This window comes from Oncorhynchus tshawytscha, linkage group LG20 (genome assembly GCF_018296145.1).
Source record: "Oncorhynchus tshawytscha isolate Ot180627B linkage group LG20, Otsh_v2.0, whole genome shotgun sequence".
Taxonomy (NCBI): Eukaryota; Metazoa; Chordata; class Actinopteri; order Salmoniformes; family Salmonidae; genus Oncorhynchus; species Oncorhynchus tshawytscha.
In genome coordinates this window covers 37069044-37085946 of record NC_056448.1, presented here as the reverse complement: position 1 = coordinate 37085946, position 16903 = coordinate 37069044, and the positions used below count along the sequence as shown (strand labels likewise).

The 16903-nt window shown below is 41.5% G+C and overlaps 2 protein-coding genes across 3 annotated transcripts in view; both read left to right on the top strand.

The window, feature by feature from the left end:
* The first annotated feature begins 2885 nt into the window (after positions 1 to 2885).
* Positions 2886 to 5170, top strand: naif1 (nuclear apoptosis inducing factor 1). Its single transcript, XM_024381691.2, has 3 exons — positions 2886 to 3466; positions 3734 to 3778; positions 4182 to 5170. Exons 1-3 carry the CDS (start codon positions 3022 to 3024, stop codon positions 4691 to 4693), a joined length of 1002 nt encoding a protein of 333 aa, XP_024237459.1. The 5' UTR covers positions 2886 to 3021; the 3' UTR covers positions 4694 to 5170.
* A 3218-nt stretch (positions 5171 to 8388) lies between these two features.
* Positions 8389 to 16903, top strand: part of fam102ab (family with sequence similarity 102 member Ab) — a 55890-nt gene continuing 47375 nt past the window's right edge. For both annotated transcript variants that reach the window (XM_042302614.1, XM_042302613.1), the window contains exons 1-2: positions 8389 to 8516; positions 9093 to 9435. In XM_042302614.1, coding sequence (XP_042158548.1) covers positions 9290 to 9435 — 146 coding nt within the window. In that variant the 5' untranslated portion in view covers positions 8389 to 8516; positions 9093 to 9289. The remainder of the gene's footprint in view (positions 8517 to 9092; positions 9436 to 16903) is intronic.

Here is a 16903-nt window from a genome sequence, read left to right as displayed (position 1 = left end):
TGCGCAACTGATCACCTGATGGCTCCCAGAGTGATTCTCGTGTAAAATACAGAGGTAGCCATTATTCCAATCGGTCCTACTGAAAAACCAATTGTCCCGGTGGATAATAGATATTTGAAAAACACCTTGAGGATTGATTATAAACAACGTTTGCCATGTTTCTGTCAATATTATGGAGCTAATTTGGAATATTTTTAGGCGTTTTTCGTGACTGCAATTTCCGGGTGATTTCTCAGCCAAACGTGAAGAACAATGAAGAACAAACGGAGCTATTTCGCCTACAAAAATAATATTTTTGGAAAAAAGGAATATTGTCTATCTTACTGGGAGTCTCGTGAGTGAAAACATCCGAAGCTCGGCCTCCCGGGTGGTGCAGTGGTTAAGGGCACTGTACTGCGGCGCCAGCTGTGCCGCAGCCGGGAGGTCCGTGGGGCAACGCACAATTGGCCTAGCGTCGCCCGGGTTAGGGAGGGCTTGGTCGGTAGGGGTGTCCTTGTCTCATCGCGCACCAGCTACTCCTGTGGCGGGCTGGGCGCAGTGTGCACTAACCAAGGTGGCCAGGTGCACGGTGTTTCCTCCGGCGCATTGCGGCTGGCTTCCAGGTTGGATGCACGCTGTGTTAAGAAGCAGTGAGGCTTGGTTGGGTTGTGTATCGGAGGACGCATGACTTTCGACCTTCGTCTCTCCCGAGCCCGTACGGGAGTTGTAGATGAGACAAGATAGTAGCTACTACAACAATTGGATACCATGAAATTGGGGAGAAAAAGGGGGTAAAATTCAACAACAAAAAAAAGAAAACATCCGAAGCTCATCAAAGGTAAACGATTTAATTTGATTGCTTTTCTGATTTCCGTGACCAAGTTACCTGCTGCTAGCTGGACAAAATGCTATGCTAGGCTATCGATAAACTTACACAAATGCTTGTCCTAGCTTTGGCTGTAAAGCATATTTTGAAAATCTGAGATGACAGGGTGATTAACAAAAGGCTAAGCTGTGTCTCAATATATTTCACTTGTGATTTTCATGAATAGGAATATTTTCTAGGAATATTTATGTCCGTTGTGTTATGTTAATTAGTGTCAGTCGATGATTACGCTCCCTCATGCGGGATGGGGAGTCACTAGAGGTTTTAAAGAATCCAACTTCAATTTGAAATCTTATCCCTCATTATATCTTCCCCCGTTTTGGTGGCCTCAATTTTATGTTACTTTGTAACTAAAACATTGATAAGATTCCTACAAAATTATCTGCTTTTCATAGACAAGTATTCTTAGTGTGGTCATTAATATATAAACATAATTTTCCCCCGCATAGGTATTTAATTTGGAACAATAAGGTTATTTTGCATAGAAACAAGTCTTTATTTTTTAAGAACTGGTTTAATAATCATATCCTGCTGGTGAGTAAACTTTTTAATGCAGAAGGATTGTTACTCAATTGTGAGGAATTTATCTCGTTACAATATCCCTGTTACACCTAGAGAGTTCGCCATAGTATTTGATGCTATTCCATCTGGAACTCTCATGTTGTTGAGAGGTGTAGCCAGACCTCATCTTCTTGACCTACCCTTGCTTAATCCAGTTGACTCACCAATAGGAAAATGTTGGTTTCTCCTTGCTCCCTCAAAACAACAGATCTATAAGTGCTTTATTTCAAATGGATATTGTATCCATTCCTTATTTCACAACTTACATTGGTCACTAATATCTGTTGGAAAAAAGTATGGTTATTACCACACAAATACCTGCTTGTTAACAAGGTCAAATAGGTCTCTTTCAGAATGATCCATAAGTATTACCTTGCGATTCATTACTCGAAGAAACTTAAAAAAAGACATTAACATTGACTGTACTTTTTGTGTTGAGCATCCAGAAACAGTTTAGCATTTATTTTGGCATTGTCTACATGTAAAACAATTATGGAAAGATATTCAGTTTTATAATTGTTAATATTCTTGATGACTTTTGTTTTTTTATGGGAGAATGTGCTGCTCTGTTTCCTTAACCATAATAAGGATAAAGAAAAACAATTTTACCTCATAAATCTAATTGTGCTTATGGAAAGATTGCATATTCATAAATGTAAATTCACTTATAAAAAACACTCTTCTGTGTTTTCTATAAGGAATTCGAGCAGGACATTAAGACCATTCAACATTCTTCTAAAAAGAAAGCTGTTAAAACCATTTTTTTAAAGTCAACCATAACCGGAGTGGAAACCAGATTGCATACCCGAGAGAATACTATAGACATCAAGAAAGCCAGTCAGTTGATTATTGACAATTTTTCCAACACTTTTGATAAACAGGACAAAATAGAAATAGACCTGCCCACCTCCTTGCTTTTTCTGCCCACTATGACAAATGTGTTCCATTTGATAACGACAGGCACTGGTCTATCTTGGATTAGTTATAAAAATCTTTGATGACATGGTCTAAAATTAAAACTCCTCCCCCTGTGGCACCGGGCCATGCAAAACGAACTCGTTCAAAGAGTGACTGGAAAAGCGCGACGTCTGAATGGGGAGGGTGTTGGAATGCGCATGATGGAAAGGTCCAGTAGCCAATCACCATCGTTAAATGTACATTTGTCAGACCCACAAGGAAACCGGTGAATTTAAATACGTAAATGAAAACATAATGACTAGACTCACCATCTCATGACAAAACATCCACATCAAAACATAGCCTATTGTATATATTAATGCAATGTTATCATTTTATCAATTTGTTGTTGTTTTTACTACAAAAATAAATCGTTTTGTGAGGATTAACGATTGGCATTTGGTTTAGCCAACGGTAGCAGGTAAAACTGGAGGAACCTCAGAATGTAACCAATCATGGCGCTACATTGATAGGTTGGGCGGAGATCTAAGCACAACGAACGTAAGCGTTGTTTGTAGGAAGAAGAAGAAGAAGCCGATTCTGGAAGCCATTACGTTGCGCAGATCAATTGAGTAAATCCTACTATTTTTGCGTACAATACGCACAATTGTATTTTAAAAACAGGAATTTATTCAAATATGGCATCGAATACAAAAAAAAGAAAAATGAATTTTTCAGAGAGGGAGGTCGAAATTATTGTGGAGGAAATAGAGAAACAAAAGCACACACTCGTTAACCACTTCAATGCTGGAGTCACTCACATAGCAAAGAATAACGCGTGGATAGAAATTCTGAAGAAGGTGAACGCTGTAACAACATGCCCAAGAGAGTTGGCTGAAGTCAAGAAGAAGTGGTCGGATATGAAGACCGAGGTGAGGCGCAAAGTGGCCCAGGCTAGGGCGGCAATTGAGGAGACCACTACCGACTGCACTCCGGTTCACGTCATCCTCACTGCTATGCAGCAGCGTATTTGTAACCTTTTGGGAGAGGCGACTATCATCAGTTTACCTACTGGAGACCCAGATGCTGAGATAACTTTACCTGTTACTATGAGTTCAGCCACCACCGTGACACTCACAGAGAGTACGATTTTCACAATATTTTTGAACTAGACTGTAATGAAATTTGCAGAAAGAGCTAGAGTGAATTACTGTTCGTCAGCTCCAATGTTACACACTAATAGTGTGAATATATGTATATAATGTTATTTATGTCGCAATAGCCATTTATTCAGATTGCCACCCAAAATTAAAGGAAAAACATTGCTTCAATACATTGCTTAATCTTTTCAAAACACTTTTTTTCTTTACAATTTCCTCTCCTGACCTTTTCTTTCTCTGATATGTATAGGCCTTCAGACAGCTTCAGCATCATGCGAGGAGACTAAATTAGATGGTAAGTAGTTTATTCCAAGGTTTGAAATGTTTGGCATTATAATTTATTTTGAATTAATTTTGCACTTTACTTGAGGTGAACAACAGGGTGTGCAGCCCCCCCACAGCACTAATACATATTTCAGTAATTTAACAGATGCTGTTATCTAGAGCAACTTACAGTACTGAGTGCATACATTTTCATACTTTTTCACCCTGGTCCCCCATGGGAATCAAACCCACACCCCTAGTGTTGGAAGTACCATGCTCTACCAACAGAGCCACATTGGACTCAGTCTGATTCTCAGGCTGAATCATTCAGCTAATCAAGGGTCTTGATGAATAGTTGAATCAGCCTGTATATCTCCAAGACCAGTAGTGAATAATCCTATACTTACAGGCAAAACCATCTTTCTTTCCACCAGTCGAGACCACATACCACACATTGGAAGAAGGAGGTGTGGTGGAGTACTGCACCACCACTGAAGCCACGCCCACCGTGGTGACCGCTGTGGAGTCGCATCCGGTGGAGATGCTGACGTCAGTGTCGTCTTCTCCGCCACACACCCAGGCCAAGCCCCAGGAGCTGAAGAGCCGCATCGCCCTCAACTCAGCCCGGCTCCTCCAAGAACAGCGGGTCACCAATGTGCACGTGAGGCAGATTGCCCAGCACCTGGAGGGCCAGAACGAGCTGCTGCAGATGATCCGGAGGTCCCAGGAAGCACAGGCCTACGCCCAGGAGAGGCAGGCCCAGGCCCTGGAGGGAACCCAGGCAGCCCTGCTGGCCCTGGTTCAGATGATGAGGCCTGCTCTCAAGGACCTGAGGAAGTTCCTGCAGAGCGGGACTGACAACTCCAACAACAGCTCTGGGGCTGCTGCAGAGGGTTCAGAACAGAGGCCCAAGACCCCGCCTCCACAGCCAGCAGACGAAGGCTAATAAAGACTCAGTGTGTGTGTTTTTGTTTGTGTGTGTGAGAGAGAGAATGAGAGAGTGTGTGTGTGCGTGAATGAGAGAGGGTGTATGAAATGCATTTGTGAGCTTGCTCATGTTTGTGAGAAAGATAATTGTAATAAGTTGCCTTAGAACAAGCATTTAGGTTTAGGGTTGTAGTTCTAGAAATACATATCTAGATAGAGATACGTTGCTGTATTGGTTGTAAAATGAAGTTGACATTTTCTGCTATTGATTGGTGTAATTGACCCTAGCCATACTGACTAAAAAGAGTATACCGGATTGTCATAACCCTTTTTCTTCTTAGTCAGCATGGCTAGATTGATTTTGGAATTAAATACTTTTTTTTCTTTACAGCCAGTGGGCCATAGTTACATCACATTTTTATCTCTGTGCAGAATTTGCTAATTATTTTCAAAATCAATGCAACAAAAATAAACTCTTTCTTTAAATGATACCATCAAATATTTTTTTTTCCTTTAGTCTTTTTTAACCTGTTCTCTATGTTTTATGGTACTCTACAGCATCCAAAGAGCATGTGCAGACCAGCTGGTTGGAGTGTTTCTGGACATATTCAACCTCCCTTTCCCAGTCTGTTGTCCTCACTTGCTTCAAAATGTCCACCATTGTTCCTGTACCCCAAAAAGCTAGGTAACTGAACTAAATGACTCACTCCATAGCCCTCACTTCTGTCATCATGAAGTGTTCATATCACCTACACCACAATTTGCATACCGTACCAACAGATCCACGGACGACGCAATCGCCATTGCACACTGCCCTATCCCACCTGGAAAAGAGGAATACCTATGTAAGAATGCTGTTCATCAACTACAGCTCAGCCTTCAAAGCCATAGTGCCCTCCAAGCTCATCACAAAGCTCTGAACCCCCCTGCAACTGTGTCCTAGACTTCCTGACGAGCTGACCCAGATGATGAAGGTAGGCAACAGCACCTCCCGCCACGCTGATCCTCAACACGTGGGCCAAACTGGTGTGTGCCCTTCCTGTAGTCAATTTCAATTTAAGGGCTTTATAGGCATGGGAAACATAAATTAAATTTAAAAAGAAACGTCCTCTCACTGTCAACTGCGTTTATTTTCAGCAAACCTAACCTGTGTAAATATTTGTATGAACATAAGATTCAACAACTGAGACATAAACTGAACAGGTTCCACAGACGTGACTAACAGAAATTGAATAATGTGTCCCTGAACAAAGGGGGTTCAAAATCAAAAGTAACAGTCAGGTGTGGCCACCAGCTGCATTAAGTACTGCAGTGCATCTCTTCCTCATGGACTGCATCAGATTTGCCAGTTCTTACTGTGAGATGTTACCCCACTCTTCCACCAAGTCACCTGCAAGTTCCTGGACATTTCTGGGGGGAATGGCTCCAACCCTCACACTCCGATCCAACAGGTCACAGACATGCTCAATGGGATTGAGATCCGGGCTCTTTGCTGGCCATGGCAGGACACTGACATTTCTGTCTGGCAGGAAATCACGCACAGAACAAGCAGTATGGCTGGTGGCATTGTCATGCTGGAGGGTCAAGTCAGGATGAGCCTGCAGGAAGGGTACCACATGAGGGAGGAGGATGTCTTCCCTGTAACGCACAGCATTGAGATTTCCTGCTATGACAACAAGCTCAGTCCGATGATGCTGTGACACACCGCACCAGACCATGGCGGACCCTCCACCTCCAAATCAATCCCGCTCCAGAGTACAGGCCTCGGTGTAACGCTCATTCCTTCGACGATAAACGCAATCCGACCATCACCCCTGGTGAGACAAAACCGCGACTCGTCAGTGAAGAGCACTTTTTGCCAGTCCTGTCTGGTCCAGCGACGGTGAGTTTGTGCCCATAGGCGACGTTGTTGCCGGTGATGTCTGGTGAGGACCTGCCTTACAACAGGCCTACAAGCCCTCAGTCCAGCCTCTCTCAGCCTATTGCGGACAGTCTGAGCACTGATGGAGGGATTGTGCGTTCCTGGTGTAACTCGGGCAGTTGTTGTTGCCATCCTGTACTTGTCCCGCAGGTGTGATGTTCGGATGTACCAATCCTGTGTAGGTGTTGTTACACGTGGTCTGCCACTGCGAGGACGATCAGCTGTCTGTCCTGTCTCCCTGTATCGCTGTCTTAGGCATCTCACAGTATGAACATTGTATTTTGTTGCCCATGCCACATCTGTAGTTCTCATGCCTCCTTGCAGCATGTTTAAGGCACATTCACGCAGATGAACAGGGACCCTGGGGTTCTTTCTTTGGTGTTTTTCAGAGTCATTAGAAAGGCCTCTTTAGTGTCCTAATTTTTCATAACTGTGACCTTAATTGCCTACCGTCTGTAAGCTGTTAGTGTCTTAACGACCGTTCCACAGGTGCATGTTCATTAATTGTTTATGGTTTATTGAACAAGCATGGGAAACAGTGTTTAAACTCTTTACAATGAAGATCTGTGAAGTTATTTGGATTTTTATGAATTATCTTTGAAAGACAGGGTCCTTATAAAGGGACGTTTCTTTTTTTGCTGAGTTTATGTTTACATTGCCAAAGCAAGTGAAATAGATAATAAATAAAAGTGAAATAAACAATTCAAAATTAACAGTAAACATTACACAATAGTTCCTAAAGAATAAAGACATTTCAAATGTCATATGTGTATATATACAGGGTTGTAATGATGTGCAAATAGTTAAAGTACAAAAGGGAAAATAAATAAACATAAATATAGGTTGTATTTACAATGATGTTTGTTCCTCACTGGTTGCCCTTTTCTTGTGGCAGCAGGTCACACATCTTGCTGCTGTGATTGCACACGGTGGTATTTCACCCAATAGATATGGGAGTTTATCCAAATTTGATTTGTTTTTTAATTCTTTGTGTGTCTGTAATCTGAGGGAAATGTGTCTCTAATATGGTGATATGTTTGGCAGGAGGATAGGAAGTGCAGCTCAATTTCCACCTCATTTTGTGGGCATTGTGCACATAGCCTGTCTTCTCTTGAGAGCCAGGTCTGCCTTCGGGGGCCTTTCTCAATAGCAAGGCTATGCTCACGGAGTCTGTCAAATATTTCCTTAATTTTGGGTCAGTCACAGTGGTCAGGTATTCTGCCACTGTGTACTCTCTGTTTATGGCCAAATACTGTAGCATTCTAGTTTGCTCTGTTTTTTTGTAAATTCTTTCCAATGTGTCAAGTAATTACCTTTTTGTTTTCTCATGATTTGGTTGGATTTGATGGAAAAATACAGTTTGCTGGCACTGACACGACTAACTGTAAAATGTAGGCTAACACTGACTCAATAAAAATTAGGATGCAACGTCAATGTTACAATTACCAGCAGATGGCGTTCTATGTTAAAGATTGAACTAATCACAATTTGACATGACAGTGTGAAGGTTATTTATTTTAGACGAGTACTCTACACATTAACGTACTTTGATGTTTTCACATATTGATAATAGGCCAGTAGAAAAACATGATCATTTTCTCCCCATAAAATGTGGATTTATAAGTATTAATGAACTGAAAATTATATAACTTTTGGGTGGTTAAAATAAATTGATTGTAATGGCTAAGACTAATGGCTATGTTTGTGAATACTGTCTATCAATTCAGCTTATTTATTATACATAATGCAAAAAGTAATCTACACGATTCTCTGAGCCGAAGGCGGTGCTTATAGCATCTCGATTTATATTTAGAAGATAGGAGGGACTAGAGTCAAGAACAGCCCACAACGGTTCAAAGTAAAGTATGAATGTCAGTGTTGCTGGACTGTGAGATGTCACGTTGTCCTCTCTGAATATGAGGTAAAACTATTACTTTCTTTGACATATTTGAGTGTCTTAGTTGTAATTGTGTCTGTATACTTTCTGTTAATTCACCTCGTTCTCTGGTTGACATGCGCTTGTCTTTGCGTGAAGGGTTGGCAAGAAATACTTGGTACGATTCATGTAATGCAGAAGAATCGAATAGATCATGGGTGGAACTACCCTTTCCTTTTTGTATCTACTTTACTGACGCCGACTACCTAAAAATCACGAGTTGCGAATTAACGTGTGGTTTGGGGAATGATGTAGATACTTTATAATGTCTAAACCCCATAACCAACACAGGGTGTAAAGAAAAGCCAAGAGAACATCTCAACAAAGCATGTGTTCGTTCGGGTGTAGGATATGCCTTCAAACTATTTTCTCTGAAGTTGCCCTGATTGAATATACGTATAATAATCGGCTATGAATATCACTACAATAATCTGGTTGTTATATTTCATGAAAGGCTTTTAACCTATATGTGAGAAAAATTAGGGATAACCAATAAGATGTGCTTGCACTCTTCAGTATATGATCGTAAAGCACCTGCTGTTATTTTTTTTCCTGCTACAGGTCCGAATCAACACTGGGTCATCAGAGATGCTGAGCCAAAAAATCAAGGACTTGCAAGCTCCTGATTTAAAAACGAAATTAATACTTTGTTTAATTTCCTATCCTTTTTGTTTGTCAATCCCAAACATTTAATTTAGGACTATTTCTGCTGAATAAACCTGCCAACATATTCCAGTTCACCTGTTTCAACCGTCTCAATGGCATTTTTAATGAAAAAGAAGAGGTTCAAGTTTCAAATCCATTTTACATTGGACGAGCTCACGGCCGTACCGTTTGTCAATGGGGTACTTTTTTGCAAGATCCGATTGTTGGACGGTGGGGACTTTGCCGTCTCATCATCCAGGTAAAAAAGATTCTCATGTATTTTTTCACTGTGCATTTTGTGCATGGGGTAGGCTATTGCTAGCCTGTGTACCAGTCTGTTTAGCTATCATTCCACTCCTTGCCACTCCTTAGGTACAAGAGTGATTAGCCTGAATAGACATACATAATAGATGACAGATTGATCACACCTTTCAGGATGGTGAACAGAGGATTATTAGGTAGCTTTTATAAGCAAGATCAGTTTTCTAAACATCATACACTCTTAGAAAAAAAGGTTCCAAAAGGGTTCTTAAGCTGTCTGTGGAAAGGGTTCTACCTGGAAAGGGTTCTACCATAGAACCGAAAAGGGTTCTACCTGGAACCAAAAGGGTTTTTACCTGGAACCAAAACTAGTTCTTTAAAGGGTTCTCCTATGAGTACAGCCAAATAACCATTTTAGGTTCTACATATCAATTTTTTTTTAAAGTGTTTATATTATCTAAGATAATAATAGGATCTCCCGATCTGTGAATTGGCTGCTTGGATCCCCGCCAAAAATGTAGTCAGGGCTTGTGCCTTATTTGTTTCTTTGTTTCAGATTTGTCACGCTTTGCCTGTTTCTGATCCTTTGCTGTGTGCAGACACCAAATAATAATTCTAGCAGTTTGATCAATGGAATGATATGGGGATATGTCCATTTTATCCCGTGTCATATTGTGACAGATGCATTGTTTCTATACCACACATAGTAATAATTCAGTAATTCCCAGTTTCTACAACAAAACCTTTTCAGGGTACTTTTTAAACTTGCCATGTGACACCAATGGTTTCCAAGACATTATGAATAAGTGCCGGCAGATAGGTAAATGCCACAGATGGTTATATCAGTGTATTGCTTTTGAAAGGCTTGCTGTGATTGTGTGTATTTTCCTATCGTTTGCCTCTCACACTCAGCATTCAAGTTGGCACACAGTGGTGGCAGTGACCTTTTCCAAACAACTCTTGCCCTACTCATTTGTTTTGAGTTAAATGTCAAATGTAGACCGACAAGATGCTGGTGGACAGTTAGCCTTCCTAGGCTTGGTTCATTTAAATTAATTGCATTCCTACACTCTTCTTACACCATGTGTGTGTCTCCGTGTTTTATTGTGTGATACATTGAAATGCAGTGATTTATATCACAGGTGTGGGGGATATGTTGAAATCCATAGATACCTCTGGAACTCCAGAGCCTAACATTCCTTCTCATCTGGATAACAGCTGTAAACCCCCGTAGTGGGTCTGATATATGTCACCCAGACAGGGTGGCCTACATGTTAATGGATTTCTACTCCCTGTATATAGCCATGTTATTCTCTACTCCCTGTATATAGCCATGTTATTCTCTACTCCCTGTATATAGCCATGTTATTCTCTACTCCCTGTATATAGTCATGTTATTTTCTACTCCCTGTATATAGCCATGTTATCTCTACTCCCTGTATATAGTTATTCATGTGTTATTTTTCTACTATTTGTTATTCTCTACTCCCTGTACTCCCTCCCTGTATATAGCCACATGTTATGGATTTTTACTCCTCTGTATATATTCATGTTATTTTCTACTCCCTGTATATAGCCATGTTATTCTCTACTCCCTGTATATAGCCATGTTATTCTCTACTCCCTGTATATAGCCATGTTATTCTCTACTCCCCTGTATATAGCCATGTTATTCTCTATATAGCCTGTTATTCCTGTATATAGCCATGTTATTCTCTACTCCCTGTATATATTCATGTTATTTTCTACTCCCTATAGCCATGTATATAGCCATGTTATTCTCTCCCTGTATATAGCCATGTTATTTTCCTGTATATAGTTATTTTCCATATATTCATGTTATTCTCTACTCCCTGTATATATATATTCATGTTATTTTCTACTCCCTGTGTATATATTCATGTTATTTTCTACTCCCTGTATATAGACATGTTATTTTCTACTCCCTGTATATATTCATGTTATTTTCTACTCCCTGTATATATTCATGTTATTTTCATGTTATTTATTTTCTACTCCTGTATATATATAGCATGTTATTTTCTACTCCCTGTATATAGCCATGTTATTTTCTACTCCCTGTATATAGACATGTTATTTTCTATGTATATAGCCATGTTATTTTCTACTCCCTGTATATATTCATGTTATTCTCTATTATTGTTATTCTCTACTCCCTGTATATAGCCATGTTATTCTCTACTCCCTGTATATAGCCATGTTATTCTCTACTCCCTGTATATAGCCATGTTATTCTCTACTCCCTGTATATAGACATGTTATTCTCTACTCCCTGTATATAGACATGTTATTCTCTACTCCCTGTATATAGCCATGTTATTCTCTACTCCCTGTATATAGCCATGTTATTTTCTACTTCCTGTATATAGCCATGTTATGCATTGTGTATTTAGTCCTCGTGTCACAATTTCTATTTTTGTTTCAATTATTTTTATCTTTAACTCTGCATTGTTGGAAAAGGACCTGTAAGCATTTCACTGTTAGCCTACACCTGTTGTCTACTAAGCATGTGAGAAATAAAATGTGATTTGATTTATAGTAGTGGCCTGTTAAGTAGTGGTGACACAACAACAGGGATAAGCAGTCTGTTGATCATCCCCTGCATTTACCCTAATGTAACCCCAGTGACTATAGCCCTACACTATCCCAAGTCCATTTACCCTAATGTAACCCCAGTGACTATAGCCCTACACTAGCCCAAGTCCATTTACCCTAATGTAACCCCAGTGACTATAGCCCTACACTATCCCAAGTCCATTTACCCTAATGTAACCCCAGTGACTATAGCCCTACACTAGCCCAAGTCCATTTACCCTAATGTAACCCCAGTGACTATAGCCCTACACTAGCCCAAGTCCATTTACCCATACCCCAGTGACTATAGCCCTACACTAGCCCAAGTCCATTTACCCTAATGTAACCCCAGTGACTATAGCCCTACACTAGCCCAAGTCCATTTACCCTAATGTAACCCCAGTGACTATAGCCCTACACTAGCCCAAGTCCATTTACCCATATGTAACCCCAGTGACTATAGCCCTACACTAGCCCAAGTCCATTTACCCTAATGTAACCCCAGTGACTATAGCCCTACACTAGCCCAAGTCCATTTACCCTAATGTAACCCCAGTGACTATAGCCCTACACTAGCCCAAGTCCATTTACCCTAATGTAACCCCTGTGACTATAGCCCTACACTAGCCCAAGTCCATTTACCCGAATGCAACCTCAGTGACTATAGCCCTACACTAGCCCAAGTTAATTTACCCTAACCCCTCACCATAGCCTCTCACCATAGCCCCTCACCATAACCCCTCACCATAACCCCTCACCATAACCCCTCACCATAACCCCTCACCATAAACCCTCACCATAACCCCTCGCCATAGCCCCTCGCCATAGCCCCTCACCATAACCCCTCACCATAGCCCCTCACTAGCTACAGCCCTATAGTCCTAGTCCTCTGCTGTGGTTGTTTTGTTTCCTTCCCCCTCTCATCCCATGTTGCTTGACTGTATGATCCCATCCACCACTATCTCCCCTAACATGACTGTCTGATGAAGACACCAGGGTCTAGTTAGCCTCTGCAGAGAGAGAAAGAGAGCGAGATCTGTCAGGGCATTATGCAGTTCTGTCTCCCTAGTGCCCCCCCCCCCATTTCCCCCAGGTGGGCCTTTGCCTTGCTTAATGGAGAACTCTGTCATCAAAGCACTTCATGTAATATTGTCCGGGTGTAGGGTTGAAACAGTGGATTGGATACATGGTTAGATACTACAGAACTGGCCAATGTTATTGCCAGCCCTCAGGGACTGTGTTTAAAGGGTTGTTGTTGCATCGCTGATTCTCGGGCCTATATGGATGTATGAAAGGGCCTGAATTGAAAAAGAGACGTTGATGTGTGTCTCGACTCTGGAGGAGACTGAGTTGGCAACTTGGTAGCAACGAGGAGATGTTGCTGTAATGTTGTCAAGGCAACGCTGAATCGAAGGACTCAGACCTAACGTTGCTTCTCTTTGATTGTCAGCTCTGCAAACCAACCAATCTCATTTGTAGTCTGGGTGCAAACTGTAAATGTGTCAAAGGCAAAGCACCTAACTGCCATATAAAATAGATACAAAGTCATTGTAGTAGTATTAGAGAGGTCTTGGTGTCATAATTTACATCCTTGACCCTATAAACTCTTCAAAGCACAACAAAGGATTTGTCACTGGTAAAGAAGGTCAGTTGATCTCTACTCTAAGTAGAAGACAGATGTCTCACCGTATGCCACTACTAGCGACCCGGTGTGTGGCGCCTATATATAACACTTTAAGCTCTCTGACACACACACACAGGTGTCAATGGCTGTCCTGTTGTGGTGGCTGGTTTTGCATAGATAATGAGGTTGAAGGCTGGGGGTTTTGCGTAGATGGTGAGGTTGAAGGCTAGGGTTTTGCATAGAAGATGAGGTTGAAGGCTAGGGTTTTGCATTGACGATGAGGTTGAAGGCTGGGGTTTTGCATAGAGGATGAGGTTGAAGGCTGGGGTTTTGCATAGATGATGAGGTTGAAGGCTGGGGTTTTGCATAGATGATGAGGTTGAAGGCTGGGGTTTTACATAGAGGATGAGGTTGAAGGCTGGGGTTTTGCATAGAGGCTGAGGTTGAAGGCTGGGGTTTTACATACGGGGCCTAATGCAGATAACAGTTACAGTACATAAATGGTCTTGTCTGGTATTTTCTTGTCTGGTATTTTCTTGTCTGGTATTGTCTGGTCTGGTATTGTCTGGTCTGGTTTTGTCCTGGTCTGGTATTGTCTGGTATTGTCTGGTCTGGTATGGTTTTTTCCTGGTCTGGTATTGTCTGGTCTGGTTTTGTCTGGTCTGTTTTTTTCGGGTCTGGTATTGTCTGGTATTGTCTGGTCTGGTTTTGTCTGATCTGGTTTTGTCTGGTCTGGTTTTGTCTGGTCTGGTTTTGTCTGGTCTGGTATTGTCTGGTCTGGTATTGTCTGGTCTGGTATTGTCTGGTCTGATATTGTCTGGTCTGGTATTGTCTGGTCTGATATTGTCTGGTCTGATATTGTCTGGTCTGGTCTGGTCTGGTATTGTCTGGTATTGACTGGTCTGATATTGTCTGGTCTGGTATTGTCTGGTCTGGTATTGTCTGGTCTGATATTGTCTGGTCTGGTTTTGTCCTGGTCTGGTATTGTCTGGTATTGACTGGTATTGTCTGGCCTGGTATTGACTGGTATTGTCTGGCCTGGTATTGACTGGTATTGTCTGGTCTGGTGTTGACTGGTATTGTCTGGTCTGGTGTTGTCTGGTCTCGTATTGTCTGGTACTGTCCGGTCTGGTATTGTCTGGTATTGTTTGGTCTGGTATTGTTTGGTCTGGTCTGGTATTGTCTGGTATTGTCTGGTCTGGTCTGGTATTGTTTGGTATTGTCTGGTCTGGTATTGTCTGGTATTGTCTGGTCTGGTATTGTTTGGTATTGTCTGGTCTGGTATTGTCTGGTCTGGTATTGTCTGGTCTGGTATTGTCTGGTCTGGTTTTGTCTGGTCTGGTATTGTCTGGTATTGTCTAGTCTGATATTGTCTGGTATTGTCTGGTCAGGTATTTTTTTTGGTATTATTTGGTCTGGTATTGTCTGGTATTGTCTGGTCTCGTATTGTATGGTCTGGTATTGTCTGGTCTGGTATGGTCTGGTATTGTCTGGTCTGGTCTGGTATTGTCTGGTCTGGTATTGTCTGGTCTGGTATTGTCTGGTCTGGTAGTGTCTGGTCTGGTATTGTCTGGTCTGGTATTGTCTGGTCTGGTATTGTCTGTTCTGGTATTGTCTGGTATTGTCTGGTCTGGTATGGTCTGGTCTGGTCTGGTATTGTCTGGTCTGGTATTGTATGTTCTGGTATTGTCTGGTTTGGTATTGTATGGACTGGTATTGTATGGTCTAGTATTGTATGGTCTGGTATTGTTTGGTCTGGTATTGTCTGGTCTGGTATTGTCTGGTATTATTTGGTCTTGTGTTGTCTGGTGTTGTCTGGTATTGTATGGTCTGGTATTGTCTGGTATTATTTGGTCTTGTATTGTCTGGTGTTGTCTGGTATTGTATGGTCTGGTATTGTTTGGTCTGGTATTGTCTGGTCTGGTATTGTCTGGTATTATTTGGTCTTGTATTGTCTGGTCTGGTATTGTCTGGTCTGTGCATGTTTGAGCACAGTGACCAGAGCTGTACTGACCAATTCTATGGTTAAACTGTATGGCTGTTCACAGTATACATATTCCTTGTGTACACACAGGAACTTGGAACTCAAACACACTTCTCAAAATAGGTTATTTAACATAGGTATAGCTGTGTGCTTCAAAGGGTTTTTCCAGAACTGTGTGAGCAAAAGAATTGGCATGGCTGTTTTTCATAGTCCCATGGTGGCGTTGGCTCAATCTCCTTGTATCAGGCAATCCTTGGTCTCAACAACTGTGTGTGTGTGTGTGTGTACAGGGACAAGGGGTGGCGCTGGGAGTTATGTACTAAATGTCCCAGAACATTACTACTCTGTATTCTCTCGCTCTCTCTCCCTCTCTCTCTCTCTCTCTCTCTCTCTCACCCACCCTCTCTCTCTCTCTCTCTCTCACCCACCCTCTCTCTCTCTCTCTCTGCCTCACTCTCACTCTCTTGTCTCTTTTGACAGCGCAGTGAATCGCAGAACGACAGTAGCTCAATGTCCTTTTGAGGGGAATCACACACTACTCTCCATGTATCTTGTTGTTTTGTTTGTGTTTTAAACTCAAATCAAATGCTTTGGTGAATATGTACCTTAAATGCAATTTTATTAGTCACATGCGCCGAATACAACTGGTGTAAAATTTACTGTGAAATGCTTGCTTATGAGCCCTTCCCAACTAAGCAAATTTAAAAAATAATAATAAACAGTTTGAATAAAATAGATACACAAAGAGGAGTTAAATCCATACAAAATATCAGTACCAGATCAATGTGGAGCTACATACAGGGAATACCAGTACCAGATCAATGTGGAGCTACTGTGCATTCAGGGAATACCAGTACCAGATAAATGTTTACATACGCTCAATTAGTATCTGGTAGAATTGCCTTTAAATTGTTTAACTTGGGTCAAACGTTTTGGGTAGCCTTCCACAAGCTTCCCACAATAAGTTGGGTGAATTTTGGCCCATTCATCCTGACAGAACTGGTGTAACTGAGTCAGGTTTGTAGGCCTCCTTACTCGCACACGCTTTTTCACTTCTGCCCTCAAATTTCCTATGGGATTGAGGTCAGGGCTTTGTAATGGCCACTCCAATACCTTGACTTTGTTGTCCTTAAGCCATTTTGCCACAACTTTGGAAGTATGCTTGGGGTCATTGTCCATTTGAAAGACTCATTTGCAACCAAGCTTTAACTTCCTGACTGATGTCTTGAGATGTTGCTTCTTTATATCCACATAATTTTCCCT

Coding starts and splice junctions, on each gene's coding strand:
- naif1 (XM_024381691.2), top strand. CDS start 3,022: ATGGCATCGAATACAAAAAAAAGAAAAATGAATTTTTCAGAGAGGGAG. Junction 3,467..3,733: donor CACCGTGACACTCACAGAGA/GTACGATTTTCA, acceptor TGATATGTATAG/GCCTTCAGACAGCTTCAGCA. Junction 3,779..4,181: donor CGAGGAGACTAAATTAGATG/GTAAGTAGTTTA, acceptor TCTTTCCACCAG/TCGAGACCACATACCACACA.